This window comes from Phyllobates terribilis, unplaced genomic scaffold (assembly GCF_046119375.1).
Source record: "Phyllobates terribilis strain yellow unplaced genomic scaffold, ASM4611937v1 Scaffold_9__5_contigs__length_417890890, whole genome shotgun sequence".
Taxonomy (NCBI): Eukaryota; Metazoa; Chordata; class Amphibia; order Anura; family Dendrobatidae; genus Phyllobates; species Phyllobates terribilis.
In genome coordinates this window covers 287,089,737-287,108,130 of record NW_027362769.1, presented here as the reverse complement: position 1 = coordinate 287,108,130, position 18,394 = coordinate 287,089,737, and the positions used below count along the sequence as shown (strand labels likewise).

Below are 18,394 nucleotides of genomic sequence, written 5' to 3'. Positions count from 1 at the left end.
GCACATAATGGACCTCAGCTCCACTCATGGTCTACGGGGCTGTAGGACATAGCAGAGCGCTGTACTTGGCTTTCTCCAGCTTTGCCATAGACAATGAATATGACAAGGGAATACATTTTTATTCTGCAAATAAACATTTAATCATCATCAGTGATTTATTAATTTTAATAAATCTTAACACATGACTTACCAACAGGCATCATATCTTGATAGTGACTTCTAGTGACTGTGTTAAAAGTGCTAGATGGCCTTGGTAAAACTGGAGGACCTGAATGACGGGCATCTTCTCCAACCTATTAGTGTGCAAAAAAGTGAAAAAAAGATAATGAATGAGAAAATATAAAGAGAAAAATGTTTAAAAGTCTAATTCAAAGAGGATCTGTTAGCAGTTCAAATGATGAGTATTGCTTTTTTTTTTATTTTTTAAGTGAACCCATCAACTGATACTTTAATAGCCGCTGGTGATTGGGCAGCATGTATGTTTTACTCTGAAACGCCGCAGCATTTCAGAGTCATACACACCTGCCTGAGATCATACAGACAGTGTCTGATACATGCTGCACATGGATTGGGGGCATGTATCAGCTGTCAGGTTCACTTTAAATCCGCCAAACGTTTCTACAAATATGGGCCTTTTTATTTAGAGCTATGATCTTTTCTAAGGGGGTAGCGCTTATGGGGTAATAATGCAATGCAGTCTAAAGACACGCCCCCAGAGAATCGGTGAGCCACGCCCCCAGAGAATCGGTGAGCCACGCCCCCAGAGAATCAGTGAGCCACGCCCCCAGAGAATCGGTGAGCCACGCCCCCAGAGAATCGGTGAGCCACGCCCCCAGAGAATCGGTGAGACACGCCCCCAGAGAATCGGTGAGCCACGCCCCCAGAGAATCGGTGAGACACGCCCCCAGAGAATCGGTGAGACACGCCCCCAGAGAATCGGTGAGACACGCCCCCAGAGAATCAGTGAGACACGCCCCCAGAGAATCAGTGAGACACGCCCCCAGAGAATCAGTGAGACACGCCCCCAGAGAATCAGTGAGACACGCCCCCAGAGAATCAGTGAGACACGCCCCCAGAGAATCGGTGAGACACGCCCCCAGAAAATCGGTGAGACACGCCCCCAGAAAATCGGTGAGACACGCCCCCAGAAAATCGGTGAGACACGCCCCCAGAGAATCGGTGAGACACGCCCCCAGAGAATCGGTGAGACACGCCCCCAGAGAATCGGTGAGACAAGCCCCCAGAGAATCGGTGAGACACGCCCCCAGAGAATCAGTGAGACACGCCCCCAGAGAATCAGTGAGACAAGCCCCCAGAGAATCAGTGAGACAAGCCCCCAGAGAATCAGTGAGACAAGCCCCCAGAGAATCAGTGAGACAAGCCCCCAGAGAATCAGTGAGACACGCCCCCAGAGAATCCGTGAGACACGCCCCCAGAGAATCCGTGAGACACGCCCCCAGAGAATCCGTGAGACACGCCCCCAGAGAATCAGTGAGACACGCCCCCAGAGAATCAGTGAGACACGCCCCCAGAGAATCAGTGAGACACGCCCCCAGAGAATCAGTGAGACACGCCCCCAGAGAATCAGTGAGACACGCCCCCAGAGAATCGGTGAGACAAGCCCCCAGAGAATCGGTGAGACAAGCCCCCAGAGAATCGGTGAGACACGCCCCCAGAGAATCGGTGAGACACGCCCCCAGAGAATCGGTGAGACAAGCCCCCAGAGAATCAGTGAGACAAGCCCCCAGAGAATCAGTGAGACAAGCCCCCAGAGAATCAGTGAGACAAGCCCCCAGAGAATCAGTGAGACAAGCCCCCAGAGAATCAGTGAGACACGCCCCCAGAGAATCAGTGAGACACGCCCCCAGAGAATCAGTGAGACACGCCCCCAGAGAATCAGTGAGACACGCCCCCAGAGAATCAGTGAGACACGCCCCCAGAGAATCAGTGAGACACGCCCCCAGAGAATCAGTGAGACACGCCCCCAGAGAATCGGTGAGACACGCCCCCAGAGAATCGGTGAGACACGCCCCCAGAGAATCGGTGAGACAAGCCCCCAGAGAATCGGTGAGACAAGCCCCCAGAGAATCAGTGAGACAAGCCCCCAGAGAATCAGTGAGACAAGCCCCCAGAGAATCAGTGAGACAAGCCCCCAGAGAATCAGTGAGACACGCCCCCAGAGAATCAGTGAGACAACCCCCCAGAGAATCAGTGAGACACGCCCCATTGGTAAAAAACAGCATAAAATAGAAAGTCTCATATCTCTGGACCCGTATGGAGGATTTAAAAAAAAAAACAGAAATACAATCCATTGTTATATTCAATTATGTTTCATTTACAAGTCAGAAAATAAGTAAAGATAACATTTCCTAATCTAATATCTTGATTTGACTATGTATAAATCTAACTCCTTCACTTCTCTTTTGTGAAACCTTTTAATTCTCTAACCACCTAGATCTTTTTAGATAATCACTCAGCCTAGAGAGACTGTTCGATATCAAATTAACCAGTGATATATGTCCGATTCCAAAATACATTTTGCGGTAGCCAGGTCTGCCACCAATATAGTCTGCATTATGTAAGAAGGTCTCGGGCTCAGCTGAGATGTAAGTTGGGTATGGACAGTATGAAAACCTTCATCACGTCTGCACACACCAGATCCTGGCCTGGTCTGAGTATCAGGGATTTTTCTGTAGCCAAACGCAGATGGATGAGGATGCACTCAACTTCGGTTTGTTCGGACTTTCTCAGGACTATCTGTAGGACTAACCCCAGCCATTTAAAAATCATTATTAATTGTCATTTTATTCTGCAGGTATTCTTTCTAACTGGAGTATTTAATTTATCCCTAGGTACAGGAGAAATCAGCCACCAGCCATGACATGAGCCAGTGGCAGAGCTGATCTGGGTGATGGCATCTTGTAATGCCAATAGTAGCACTGGCATATGGTGACGTCTGATCTAGGTGATGGCATCTTGTAATGCCAATAGTAGCACTGGCATAGCAGATGTGGGCTGAAACTGCTTCTCTCATCCCAAATGGTTCAGAAACAGTCGGCGTCCTAACTGCTCCTGCTGGATTACAGGAAAATGAATGCAGCATTGTCAAAAGAAGATGATTCAGTCAACCTGCACTGACTACCAAAAGGAGAAGAAAGCAATACAATATTGATGTGCACACCTGTGTATAATAGGAGACAAGTTGGCTCCACTACGGAGACCCCAAGCGTTCAGCTGTAATCTGCAGGAGAGCCTGGAAGCCGGTGTTCAGCTTTCCTCCACACCATTTAGCTACTACACATTCTGTAGATGGGATCTATCTATTATTATTTATCTATATTCTATACATGCATAATGTCAGTGTTGTGGATCTCTCTTAGGATTTTAATAGTTTTTATGGATTATTGATTTTTGTTTTTTAATAAAAGATATTTCATATTACATACAGGAGTGCACTTCAATATTGTATTATTTTCTCCTCCTTTTAGTCATTAGATGCTGTACTGATGTAGCACCCTAATAATATATCTTTGGGCTGTGCAACTACTGATACTTATATATTCCTGCATCAAGTACAATAAAAAGATGATTAGTAGTAGCTAAATGGTTACAAAGGTCTCCCGTGCTGCCATGTTCTCTTAAACCTAATTCATTAGAGCTGGTTCTAGAAGGAATCTGGCTTGCAGGATCTCTGCAGGTTCCAGCGGTACACTTGGGGTCCCAGCAGGGACCAGCTTGTTTGTCTGAGCCCTTCTGACATAAGGGGACATTTGTAAGAGGCATAGAGGACTAACCTCCCCAGCACTATGGCTGCGCTGCCGGGTTAAATGCTGCCGATGAAGCAATGCACTGGTTGGTCTGCTGCTTTGTAATGGAAGACGTGGGTCAATAAAAGTAGTGCTTCTAGAATTATGATCAACAAAAAAAGGCTGGAAAAAAAGGAAAACTACAATGAAACACTTAAAGCAGGAAGATAATTATCAAGATCGTAAAGGTACAAATACTAAAGGCATAGGCAATGTATACATTGGCATTGAAGGCCGAGGGGCCAGTAAGCCTATTGTTTGCTGGTGCTAGCCATCATCATGGGTCTGGATGAGAGTCTCCTCTCCTCCGGACCTGGGTACCATCCGCACATAGAAACGCATAATATCCGTGTGTACAAATGTACTGACACGGATATTATGCATTTCAATGCAAGTCAATGGCGGCGATTACGCTGCGTGTCCGCAAAATTAATGGACATGCTGCGGATTTTTGAGCGCAGCATAAACGCTGCAGAAAAATCCGAAGCATGGGCATTGACATTGCGGCTTGTCATTGGGGACCATGGGGGGGGGGGATTACCAAGCGTTTCCCAAGCGTTTATGCTGCGGAAATTCCGCAGCATAAACGCTTGGAAAACGCATAGTGGGCACACAGCCTTACATATTGGGATAGGATCTTGGAGATGAGAATACCCCTTTAAGACATAAGATAGCCAAGGAAAGTCAGAGCCACTGCTAGATAGCTCTGGTAGCACTTCTCTCCCAGAGAAAGAAAAGACTGTATAGATAAAAATCCAACAGGCTGAATACCTGATGACCACCTATACTAGGCATCAAAAGACAGTCAGACTGACCTGGACACATTAGACCGATCCTGAGAATGGCTGCCCGAAGTGCCCCATGGGAATGGAATGACACCGAGCATGTGCGACCATTACTCTATTCACTGTCTATAGGAGAAGGGGGTCGCACATGCTCAGTGTCATTCTATTCCCATGGGGCATTCCTATTCCATTCACACAGGGGACTTTGGAACCCCCATTCTCATTATCCCTGTGAGTCTGAGCGGTTGGACCCCCGTTCATACATCTATTGTGTATATAGGTGATATGTGTTTTAATGGGACAATATCTTTATAAGAGCATTCCCATCTGGGACATTTTTGGCATATCGTCAAAACCTGCTGGGATCCACATCTATTTCAGAAACATGTTGTCAGGCAGGGGCCATAAATGTCCAGATTGGATACCCTCATAAATGGCTTTCTCATTTGGTGACAGTAACACCTAGTACCTTGCTTTGTTGATCATGTTTCATTTCCCAGCCTCTCGGTAACTCCAGTTGTTTATTGGCAAATAAGTTTAAAAATCCCACAAGATCCCGATTATGTTGATAACGCTCAAAATGGTGAGTGTCTCTCCGAACTTTGGTGATCATATGCTTCAGACAAGAGTTATTTGTAAACATGCGGTAGGCACTCTGCAAGAGATACAGGTGAGATAGTCACAAGACAACAGTACCACTACAGGACGCCTGTCTGTCACCCCAAAACTGACATTATTTACACTCATATAGGGGACCTAAGAGAGTCACACTGGTGGTAAAAATGTTACTTATTTTGTTTTATGTAAAAATGGTTTTATTACATATGTAAATGAGGGGGGTTTGTGCACCGTTTCACCCCCTCAATTACCATCATCTGCCTCTCCCCTTGGAAGACGTGCACACACTGACACTGACACTGCAGGAGCTTTCACAAGGTCAGTGTGGGGGGCACACTCTGATCCCCAGTACTGTCTGTAGTGGCCACTTGTTACACAGAATCACACAGTAACTGATGGTCGATGGTGACCAGTGAGGGAGATGAGAGCACACACACACTGACACTGTGTGCACTTAGCCCGATCTGACGATGCAGAAGCCCTCATATCAGCATCGGCCACCAGCTGTTCCATTGCCATTGGCAATCATTCAGAATGCATCTGTCATTGTTCTAGTGGTGGCAGGTCATTCATCCAGTATCTTTACTGGACACGTAATTCACACTAGTCAATCCTGAGATAGCTTAAGGTATAAAAAATGAGTTTTTACCGAAGAAGCTTATTTTCTTTTTCTTCTTTTTAATTGCTTTTGTGGCTGCTTTTTTTTCTATTTTACATATAAAATTGTTGCGACTGAGGAATGGACCGGTGTCTTGAAACAGTTAAAAGAAGTGAGAAAAGACTGAACACATGCACAGAAAGTGGTTTTGACACTGCATTGTATACACTGCTGCTCACCATTATTCGCACCCCTTCATTTTTTTCATAGACTGTACAATATCTTCAGAAATAAATGGAAATGTACCAAAGCTATATCCTTGGAATTTTTTAATTAGTGATTTAAAGTAATATAACAATAAAAATATTGTTTTTCATCTTCCATGTTTCAAAGAAAAAACAGAATAAACAGCATGTGCAATAATAAAGGCACCCCTAATTAATACCTGGTTGCAGACCCTTTGGCATTGATGACAGCCTCCAAACATTTCTTGTAGCCATCTGTAAGTTTCTTGCACTTCTCAGCTGGAATTTTCTCCCACTCTTCCTTTGCAGTTTTTGTTCAAGCTCTTGAATGTTTGCAGGGTTCTTTTTCCCAATGGCAGATTTCAGATCACCCCAAAGATTTTCAATAGGATTGAGGTCAGGACTTATTGCTGGCCATTTTAAAACAGTCTATTTTTTCTTTTTCAATCATTCCTGTGTACTTTTGGATGTGTGCTTTGGGTCAATGTCTTGCTGGAGGACCCATAATCTTTGACTCAAACCAAGTATTCTTACACTGGGTAGGGCATTTCCCTCTGAAATCTCTTGATAATTCTCCGATTTCATGATTCCTGTGATACGGTCAAGGCCTCTAGTACCAGACGCAGCAAAGCAACCCCACAGCATTATGGATCCTCCACCATATTTAACTGTTGGTAAGGTGTTCTTTTCCTTATAAGCTTCATTGCGCAGTCTGTAAACAAACTGTGGCTTTGCATTGCCAAAAAGCTCTATTTTTGTTTCATTTGTCCACAGAACATTTTCCCAGAAAGATTGTGGTTGTCAAGGTACTCTTTGGCAAAGATCAGTTGTTCCTTTTTATGTCTTTTCTTCAGCAATTGTTTCTTTCTTGGCCTTCACACATAAAGCTCTGTTTGGTTTATTGTGTGGGGCGTATGGTACCTGTTGAAATCATGACCCCAGACTGTTCCAGGTTGGCCTTCAGGTCTTTGGATGTTTGATTTGGTGTTTTTTCCACCATTCGCACCAACCTCTGAAGACAATTTAGTCAATTTTCCTCTCATCCCCCTCACGTCCAGGGAGGTTCTTGATGGTTGCTTGGCAAACTACTTAATAACATTGTGCACTGTTGCAAATGGTATACCAAGGTCTTTGGAGATGGCCTTATACCCTTTGGAAATCTTGTGTTTGCTAATAATAGCAGTTTTGATGTCCTCAGACAGCTCATTTGTCTTCACCATTGTGACAAAAGAACAGGGCCTACCATGTGGCTTTTTAAAACATTGAAGTCATCATTCATTGGCTAATTCATGTCACATGGGAACCGACAATCACAGATGAATCTCTTTTGTGATTTACCACAGGCGAGCCAAAATATGTTCCCATACTAAATTAATGTAAAGGGTGTCAATACCAGTGTCACAGCAAGCGTTAGGATTCTCTATTTTTCCCTCCCATTGTTTTTTGTTTTAAATTATTGTTTATCATTTGCTCTTTTGTATTTAACACGAGTGCTCTATACAGAAAACTGTTTCACTTGATTCATTTTTTTCAGGAGATATTCTACATAATGTACTTAAACTTCATGGGTGTCAATAACGATGAGCAGGACTGTATGTTCATTATGTTTATGTATTTTTAACACTTTTTCAGGTGGGCTTCAGTCAGAATTCACCTGAAAAAAAATGTTATGTGCACATGCCATAAAGTCTGATCCCTTTGTAGTCTGTGACCATTGAGACACATATGTCTGCATAGGAGCTGAAGACACAAAACGGTGGGATATTTTCAAACAACACATTTAGCCAACTTGTTTCTATTTTTTATTTTAGATGCATTGAGGCAAAAAAATTAGGATTTAGGAAGTTTGCAAACATTATAAATTAGCAAATTACACAAAGTTCTGTAACTGAAAAGTCAAAATTAAAAAAACCCTATACACTGACGGTGATAGATTCTGTAATATTATTTACACCAGTGCATCATCAAACAAGTATAAAAACAATTGTATCTACTTACAGGGTTTGAATGCAAAACTGTAAAGAACTCTGGACTAGTAAGAAATTTCACAGGAGGGGAATTAAGCAACAAACTAAGCCGGGACCTTGAGGTAGAATGAGGAAGGGCATTCTCTCTGCGAAAATCTGAAAAACACAGCATGAAAAGAATTTTCTAATTTAGCAGCCAGATAGTAGGGTAGTTGTGATTTATCCATTATACATGTGTAATCCACCCCTGTGCATAGGTCAGTGCGTCCCACCAGGGGGAGCTATAATTCACAGATGTCACATTAGTAATGATATTTGTGCCATCAGCAGCGCTGCTCTTCAGACATTTACCTCTAAAAACATTTATTTAAAGCATTTTTTTCACTTTCAAATGTTTTTATCTATTTCACAAGTTTTTTATAATAAAATTTGACATACATAATTAGAAAATGCCATTTAACATATTATATAAAAGGCTTTTCTCATCAACGTGAAAAAGCTGCAAATTTGCTTAAAGTGACAAAAAAATAATTTTAAAGTTCTCCTCCTGTCCCACCATTCACTATGCCCCGTCAGAGTTAGGTATAAACATGACCTTAAAGGAGTCCAATTGGTAGGTGCCATCTGCTGGGACCAGAACCAATCAGAAGGGAGCACTTTTATCCCCATTAAATTGGAGCAGCAATGCTCATGCTCGACCGCTGCTCCATTCATTACCTATGGGGCTGCCCTGTTTCTCCAGCAGCCCCACGGAGAGTGAATGGAGCGGTGGTTGGGCATTAGACCTGCAGATCCATTTTGCAACGGGGATGAAAGTTCCCAATACTGCTAATCAGTGCGGATACCAGCGGTCAGACCCCCAACAATCCTTTGGATAGGTGATAAGTTGTTTTCACAGGACAATGCCTTTAAGATTTCCCAGTGATAAGCAAGTTACTGCCAGTTTGGGGAAATATTAAATTCTTTACAGCCCCTTTAAGACCATTAGAATGTATTCTGCTGGATCTGCTGAGTACTGGAATTAAAGGGATTGTCCACTACTAGGAAACCCCTCAAGGAATTCATCTAGGAATTTATAACCCACAGGTGCTTTGCAGAATTTTATAAGATTGGGATGCAAAAAACAAAAAAAAATCACTAAAATTGTGCTTTAGCCTAAAATTATTAATTTTCATAAAGTGTACTACGAAAAGGCAGACGTCTCAATTTGATATACAATTTCTATCAAATGCAGTAATATCCCATCTGTGATTGGACATTATTGTTTGGGGACACGGGGGGCAGGAGCACTATTTGGCTTTTGGAGCTCAGATTTTGTTGGAATAGATTGTGTGGGCCATGTGCACAGGCCCTAAGGTGTAATAATCCCAAAAACCCACAAAAATTGGCCCATATTGGAAACTACACCCTTCAAGGAATTCATCGTGGAGACGTGTGAGTATTTTGAACTCACACGTACTTCACAGAATTCTATAACATTGGGCTGTGGAAACAAAAAAATGTATTTTTATCAATAAAATGTTATACCAGCTGCAAATATTTCAGTTTCAAAAAAAGATAATAGGTGAAAAAGAACCCCACATATGTGGCTGTACACTCCTGGCAGGCCACACAGCAGGATTTAGCAGGAAGAAGGGCTATTTGGCTTTTGGAGAATAGATTTTGCTGGAATAGTTTGTGATGCCAAAACAGCAGAAAACTCCCAAAAGTGATGCCATTTTGGAAATTAGAACCTTATCTGCAGGGTCGGTGTCACCACTTGGCGCACCCGGGAAAGTGCCGGGGCCCTGGACAAACAGGAGGGCCCACTCGCCATCGGCAGGGGCTTAACTACCGTGATCGCAGCAGTTGCCGAAGCTGCCACCCGGGCCTGGAGGCTGAGGGGCCTGCTGATGCCAGCAAATACTTCAGCTGGATGTGCGTCCAAGGACACACATCCAGCTGAAGTGTATTGCAGTGCACAGACCGATCAGGGTCATGCGCGGCAGTACACGGTGCCAGCCAATCAGAGGCCAGCAGCTGATGCCGGAGTGCACGTGACCAGATGCGCATGGCAGTGACGTCATGCACTCCAGTGGCTTGCACGCTGAAGTCAGTTGCCGGTTTCAGAAGAGGACGCTGAGCTGCGGGGGAGTGGATGGGAGGTTTTTATTTTATTTTTTTAATTAGTGAGTACAAGGTGGCCATACTACTACATGGATGACTATTGACTGTGAATTATATTGTATGGGTGACTATGGGCTGTGCATCATACTAAATGGATGACTATGGGCTGTGCATTATACTACATGGATGACTATTGACTGTGAATTATATTGTATGGGTGACTAGGGGCTGTGCATCATACTAAATGGATGACTATGGGCTGTGCATTATACTACATGGATGACTATGGGCTGTCAGAGGTGACCGACAATTGCCCTGCAGTTGGTTGCAGGAGATCTCTACGTTTGGCATTACAGACATCCTCTTAGACTCTGGCTGTCTCTAGGGCCCAGTGGATACCTCCCTCTGGCTAATTAGCACCCTGGCCTGAGTGTATAAATACCTGGTGTGTCAGAGGGTGAGAGGGAGGTGACGGCGATATTCATTACTAGTTGTGAGGCTTTAGCAAGAGCAGTGCTTCGTCCTCTCTGGAGTTTGAGTCCGTGTGCGCATTTGGCTGGAGTCGTCTAAAGCTAAGCAATTCCCCCCTGTTTGTCTACCCTTGTTGTCTATAGAGTTTAGTGGAGATCGACTATTGTTAATCTCCTTCCTTCCCTAGACTTAGCCGTACGCCAGGGAAAGTCATGGTGAGGCACGCGTGCGGTAATTGGTGAAGACCCAATATAGGAACGGTAGCTGAGACAGGGTGACAAAAGACCAGTCTAGGAGGTCTCCACTCCCCCCTTTCCCTAGTGTCTGGGCTCCCTTTCCCTCTTCCCTCTGTGTTGCACTAAGTCTTTCCCACATCTGGCGTGACAATGGATGACTACAGGCTATGCATTATACTACATGGATGACTATGGGCTGTGCATATTACTACATGGATGACTATGGGCTGTGCATTATACTATATTGATGACTATGGGCTGTGTATTTTACTATATGAAGGACTATGTGCTGTGTATTATACTATTATACTACATGAATGACTGTGCATTATATATGGAAGTGCATTATACTATATGAATTACCATGGGCCGTGTATTATATTATATGAAGGATATATGGAGGAATATGAAGGACTATGGGGTGCATTATATTATATGGATGACTATGGGCTGTGCATTATATTCTATGGAGGACTATAGGCTGTCCATTATACTATATGGAGAACTATGGGCTGTGCATTATACTTTATACAGTATCTGTATCCCCTATGCTCCCCTATTGTTGGACACTCTACCCTATTTCCCTTACCTGTTTTTATTATATTTATGAAATAAATTGAATATTTTATCCTTCCCCTTTTTGGTTGACTTAAAGAAGTTGCCAACTACTTGGACAACTCCTTGTCATACCCCATGCTTGGCCCCGATAAAATAAAAAAAGCTTAAACTCGCCTCCCATGCCGTTCCAGCGGTGTCGGCACTCGTGTTTCTGGGGCTCCCGTGTGGTTGCTGTGGCCCAATCAGCGCTGGCGTCACTGTCCCCGCCTTCGGACAAATTGAACATCAAGAGGAAGTAGAGAGCAGCGGCAGCCTTGGCTTCCTCTTCATGCTCAATTCAACAGAAGGTGGGGACAGTGATGCCAACACTGACTGGGCACCGGCGTCATGTGTCACAGCAACCACACGGGAGCCCCGGGAACGCGAGTGCTGACACCGCTGGAACGGCGCCGGCACGGGAAGGGAGTATAAGCTTTTTAATTTTATCAGAGCCAAACATTTATATCAAGGAGGGGTTGTCCTAGTAGTGGACAACCCTTTTAATCTTCATTTGTATGAGATTACACTGTGCTCTCTGAGTTTGTAAGATTTAATAGTAATATTTTTTAACAATTCTCTTACAGACCTGCATTTGAATGATGATAATCAACATCCTCCCCTGCTACTGCCCCCTCAACTGGATGTGGCACTTCCTCTGGTTGATCATTAGTCATTGTTCGTCGGATGCTTTGATACCTGGTATTGTAAAAACAAAGTTAAGAAAAAATTATTTAGCTGCACATACTTTTACATTTTCATTTCAGAACTATAAGTTAGCTACAATGAAATAATAATAATTAAAATATATTAAAGGAGTTTTCAACTTTCAGAAAACCCTTGTCCTCAGGCGCAGTTAATAAAAAACAACAACTAAAAATGTATTGTTTACTCACCCAAGTTGATGGCACAAGCTGCTGGGCTCACTGATTGGCTGCAGCGCTGTCGACATGATGTCGACGCTGCAGACAATAACGGACACTAGCAGCAATGGCAGAGACTCTATGCTGGACTCAGGGAGGGTGCATAAAGCACTATTGAGTGGCCTGGGGACAGGAGTTTTTTGACAATGGAAAACATGACAGGCAGGTCCTCTTCACACTTCTACAGTTATAATTTTAAAAATAATAATTTCCATACGGGTAATGTACTGCAGAAGAAAAGGACTTCTACTACAGTAAGAAGAGATGGTGATAATGTTCCTATTAAGAAAAACCCATACTTCATTGTCCAAACTGAACAATTATGTAACACGGTGCCACAGGTTTGTTACAGGCTGAAAATGTAGAGACATTTACATAAAGGGTTAAATATCTTCCATCAAATACTACACATGCAAATTGATTGTATAGGGGCCAGCCACTACTTACATATAGATGACCTATCCTCACAGTAGTTCATCATTATCAGATTGGTGGGTATGATGCCCAGCATGCCCAATTTCATCAGCTGTTTGGAGACTAATGGAGCTGGAGCTGCACAACTCTGTTCACTGCATATTGAAGGAATGGGAGCCACGCTACAAGGGCATCCAGGTATGAACTGTGCTGTAAGCCCTTCCTAGCCACGTACCAGGCTTTTCTTCCTACAGCTCTGTTTGGGCAGGCTCTATATCTAGGCTTGCTTATAAATGCTTAATTAGATCTAAGGATTGAACCGGACATTATAATCTACTACAAGCCATCCCTACTGGCAGAGCCCTCCCTCCTCTGTACCAGTCTGTCACTATTAGCTTGCTCACTGTATTTTATATTTGTATCGTGTATGTAACCCCTTCTCATGTACAGCTCCATGGAATCAATGGTGCTCGAAAAATAAATAACTGGTTTCATCATGAAATAGATAAGAAATGGGTGACCCATGAAAAAGAAGCCTTACAGGTTAGCCAGACCCCCCTACTTTGATTAACCCCTTTACAGCGGCCTCCTAAACTATCTTCTCCCCATATTACCTCGTCAGTTCTGAAGTTCTGGGACAGGAAGTCAGCCCTTTTAGGTATAACTTCTAACCCAAGCTCTTTGATTCCAGTTTTTAGCTTTCTCTAAAGGGTTGAGACAGTCACACATTCTGTGAAAATTTGAATTAGAAGCTCCCAAAGTCCAAAATGTCATGCAGGGAGGTAAGGTGATGCCACTTGACGCTTTCCCGTGTGGACAGGCCAAGGCGTCTTGGCTCCTAAATTGTCACCTCTCTAACTTCCTCACTACACAATCCAATGGTTATCCCTTCGAGAGACCTCACGTTATTTGAAGCTATGTCCACAACTATCTCCTTCTTCCCATTTAGTGTCACTACTCTACGGGGTGATCCTAGGAGATAGGGGGACTGAAACTTCCTTTCCTTTTACAACTGCTTTGGAAACTGAATTACAATAGTCATTCTCCCCAGAAGATTGGTGTAAAGCTTTCACCCTTTCTCACAGATCCTCTATATCTTGCAAGCTACAGGAGAAAAATTACACAATTCTCTCCAGGTAGTACAGATCCCCGGTCCCTGCTTCACTCCTGTTACCCCTAGTGTTCTGATCTCTGTTGGAGATGTGGAAAAGAGAAGGATACTCATACACATGGTGGAGTTAAGAAAAATCATTCCCTTCTGATCACCTATTGATCTATATAATAAAGTTTCTTCAGATTTAGTCCACTTGTACCCATCGATGGATCGGTTATCCATTATTCCAGCTTAATGCTCTTTGAACAAAGGTCTCGTGTGTTTCTTCATACAAGCAGCTCGTTTGGTTATCCCACACCACTGGAAGGTACCCTCTCTTGTGGATTGAGGGGTTAGATACCTAACTGGACATCTCTAGCATGGAGGCGCTCATCATCTGGGACCACTACAGAACTGATCACTTCATCAGGACATGGATTCATTGGTTACTGTTTAAGGATTGTGAAGAATTCCTATTTTGGCTAGATAACCAAACCAATTCAAGACTTGCAAGTATGGACCAAGACTTTCTTTCCTTTTTACCCCTTTTTTTTCCATTTTTTTGTTCTTCCTTTCGTCTCAATTCCTTTTTCTTCTTCTTTATTAATAATTATTTTATAAAAATACCAGTACATTGTTAGTCATTCTGCTTGGCTTGTTGGTTTATGTACTGTTTATATCTCTAGTATGTGTCTTTTAAACATAATTAAACCTTTTAATGTGTCTTTTAAAGATAACTGAACCACAAAGCTGTGCTGTTCCAGCTCCATACACAGGTTACATCTGTACGCTGCTGGTTGTGTAAACAGCTGATCGTTTGTGGTGTCATTCCTCACTGATCTGCGATTGACGACCCATCCTAAAAAAAAACATCAACATCTAAGTAGTGGAAAATCCTTTTAATGTAAAATGTTGATCCATGGATCTATCCGATTGTCAGTGTGGATATGGAAGTTAATTCTTTAACATTATAGCAAATAGGCTGACATCATTCAGTGGTTTTTGTCTTTCACTGGATCAGCTTGGCTTTGCAAGTGTAAAACTATATTTAAGCTCTGCTTTGATGTCACTCGTATGAGTTTCTGACTTTATCCTCTGCTGTACATCTTCATAAAGGCATTGGCAGCCATAAACTTGCTTCCCTTCATACTAGTCTCCTGGGACCAAAGAGGAAGGTACTTGGGGTAAAGAAGCCCAGCTGAGTAAGCAATTAGTTTGAAATTGCATTCGGAGATATCCACATATTGATTGTTACTATGTCTCATCAATCTCGGAGTGTCTGGGCTTCAATACTTATTCATAGTCTGACCGCTTGTGAACCAGGAGATGAGGCATGAAATTCTCTAATGTTCCCTTAAACTATATGGAAAATGTAGATATAGAGTAAAGCCCTAAAACCCAACAAAAGCAAATGGTTATTTGGATACACTGCACAGCACCATCTCACCGTCTATTGAGCTGCTCCATTTGTTGAATAGAGTTTGATCTCTGTAAAATCTGTGGGGCTGGAGGAGCTGTAGGACGCTGCCATGTGGTTGTACGATTTACATGATCCACATAAAATATTCTACCATGACTGTCGATTCTCGCTTCCCAATCTGAAATGGAATTATACCAATTACATGTGAAAGCAGTTTTGAAGTAAAACCCATAAATGTATTTTTATTGCATGTTAGATGTAGAATAATGAGCAAAAGTCATTAAAGCAAGAACACAATTATGGACATTCTCAGTATATGAAGGGCTTGTCCAGGATTACAGGAAAAAGGTTTGGCTTTTTTGTCAGACCTTTGACCTTGGAGAACTTGGGATCAAGTTCTTAATTGGCCATACTTCTGCTCAGGTATTGAGGATCCTTCCCAATTAAAGAGGATTTCTGATGTCAGACATTTATGGTATATCCACCAGTGTGTTCGGCAGATTTCACAACTCCAGCAGAACTATAGAGAGAGGGAGCTGTGCATGTGCGGCCACATCTCCATTCCCGGCAGCACAAGGCTCTCAAAGTAGGTGCAAGTCCTAGAGGTGGGATTTGCATTTTCATAGCTCATGGATATGAGAATACCCCTTTATGAGAATGAATCTGAACTGTAATATCAGACATGTTCCATAGACAGATGTGGCAATGTTTTTAACCCTGGACAACACCTTTACATGTAAGACATCTGTCTGTTTTTTAAAGAGGACCTGTCTCTTGTTCAAAAATCACCTTTTAAAAGTACTAAGTAAAAATTCCTCAAATGTAGCATTTTTTTTCCTGATCTGCACTGCCTCGCTCCACTGCATTCACATTTGTTTCTCCTCGAGTGCAGTATGTGAAATCTCTGCCTGCCGACCAAATGGCCATTTCTTCAGAGTCTTCTGGGGGAGTGTGCTTTCATCTCTCCTTCCCAAATGTTGGCAATCACAGATCAGAAGCTGATCTGGCAGTCTCAGGCTGTGATTGGCAGCATGTAGAAGGGAGGTGTGAAAGTGCATGCCCACACAGAAGACTGAAGAAACACTCAGTTGCACTACAAGCAGAGACTTCACATACTGCGCTCCAAATTCAACAAATCTCGATATCTTTGCAATGGACCAATACAGCAAAAAGCCTCGGAATCAGGGAAATCAGGGATTTTTACAAAGTGCTTACCTCAGCTTTTTTGGGCAAATGACATGTCGTCTTTAAGTCTGCATTCCACTATCAATTTTTCTGTCAGTCATTTCTTAGTTTCTGAGAAAGCCGAGTGGCTGTCAATATGGCTGACATTACACAGGGATTACTTTTGTCAGACTCGCATATCGTGGGTCCTATATTGTATACTGATAAAATTGACAATATCAGAGCTAGCACAGCTTTCCGGTGATAACTCAGTGATAAGACTGTAATGGGTTTTTTTAGCAGGTGGATAGGGGATCTTGAAATATTATCCTCAAGCAACTAGAACAACAAGAAGTGAATGACAGGAAAAAATACATCTTGTAATAAAATACTGGAGGAGTCATTTTATGTAATTTCTTTATAGTGCTAACAATAGTAACAAAGTTAAAAAAAATAAATGAAAAGAAATTTAACAAAATAATATCTCACTAGGTGGTAAAGCTTCGTCTATTCTCTGGTATCTGCTGACATCTTGTCGGACTGAAGGGAGTGACCGCAATGCTTGATGGTCATTCACTTGGGAACCTGTGGCATAACAGAATATTGAAAAGGATTTCCCACTAGCAAGTAAAAAGTCTCTAATTTTATTGGGTTAAAAAAATGCTAATACTCAATTCTTATCACGTATTATGTGCAACATAGAAGAACATTACCTGGGCATGTGCCCTAAAGCTTTGCTAAGTGCCATATAATGTAGACTATAGAATGATCTCTTTAACACTATTAGTATGGCTATGTGCCCACGTTGCGGAAATGAAGTAGAAAATTTCTGCTTCATTTCCGCATGTTCTCTCCCGGAAAAACGCATGCGGAATTCTGCACGCGTTTATCACGCGTTTTCCACATGCGGAATTGCCTTGCGTTTTTAATGCATTGCACAAGGCAATTCCGCTTGCGGAAACGCAAAATTAATGAACATGCTGCGGATTTTTGAACGCAGCATAAACGCTGCGGAAAAATCCACAGCGTGGGCATAGAACTTGCGGAATCCCCTTGGGGACCATGGGGAGCGGATTACCTAGCGTTTACGCTGCGGAAATTCCGCAGCGTAAACGCTTGAAAAACGCTACGTGGGCACACAGCCTTATACTGTCTAATTACTGAACAAAACAATTCAGGAGGAAAAACAGAAAGTGAAGAAGACAAGCATTAAATTCTGTATGTTAATGAGGAGGAATTCCATAATCAAGAAAGCGATGGTCTTTGCCGTCTGGCAGACTGCCATGTTGATCCAGAACGGTCCCAGACTAGAAAAAAGTGAATTGAGGGGAGATATGTAACACCTTCAGGTCATTTGCAATTTTTCATTTTATTAATGGCAAATTACCCTAAGGCATAATGTTTAGTAGTTTGAGGAACTCTACCATATAGGCACATTGGACACTAACATAATTCTATAATAAAACAGTGAAGGTTCTGTACCTACATTTTTACATTTATTTTTCATTGTGAGCGAGCTTGTGACTCTTCTACATGAAATAAGTCTAGTTGCTTTATGGCAATTTGACATTGATAGTCTAGTCTACCTAAGGCCCTGGCTACACTGAAACTTTTTTTTAGTGCTATTGATTGATTTTAACTATTTAGTGGCAGCTGCAGTCCATCCAATTGCATACAACTCAATGTAATGCTGTAGCTAAATAATTAAAATCAAGGAGTAGCGCTACAAACAGTTGCAGTGTAGCCCAGGCCTAACTCTTCACTCAAGTCATTTTGGATTCAATTTTTGTTTTTTCCTCACCCTCTTCCAAATAAAATAAATTACTTTTCACCATTGTTTTTTTATTGTTATGGTTTTGATTGCGCAGTATGAGTCTCCAGGTCAATACAAATGCATCGATACCAAACTTGTGATAAAAATGTTTTGTAAAAAAAACAAAAAAAACATTTTGTT

At 42.5% G+C, this 18,394-nt stretch overlaps 1 protein-coding gene across 3 annotated transcripts in view; it reads right to left on the bottom strand.

Moving 5' to 3' along the window:
* Nucleotides 1–18,394, bottom strand: part of HECW2 (HECT, C2 and WW domain containing E3 ubiquitin protein ligase 2) — a 324,205-nt gene that overhangs the window by 83,862 nt on the left and 221,949 nt on the right. For all 3 annotated transcript variants that reach the window (XM_073647864.1, XM_073647866.1, XM_073647865.1), the window contains 7 exons: nucleotides 16,930–17,025; nucleotides 15,304–15,454; nucleotides 12,016–12,125; nucleotides 8,051–8,175; nucleotides 5,061–5,246; nucleotides 3,795–3,929; nucleotides 191–293 (listed from right to left, as the gene is read on the bottom strand). In XM_073647864.1, the coding sequence (XP_073503965.1) occupies nucleotides 191–293; nucleotides 3,795–3,929; nucleotides 5,061–5,246; nucleotides 8,051–8,175; nucleotides 12,016–12,125; nucleotides 15,304–15,454; nucleotides 16,930–17,025 (906 nt within the window). The remainder of the gene's footprint in view (nucleotides 1–190; nucleotides 294–3,794; nucleotides 3,930–5,060; nucleotides 5,247–8,050; nucleotides 8,176–12,015; nucleotides 12,126–15,303; nucleotides 15,455–16,929; nucleotides 17,026–18,394) is intronic.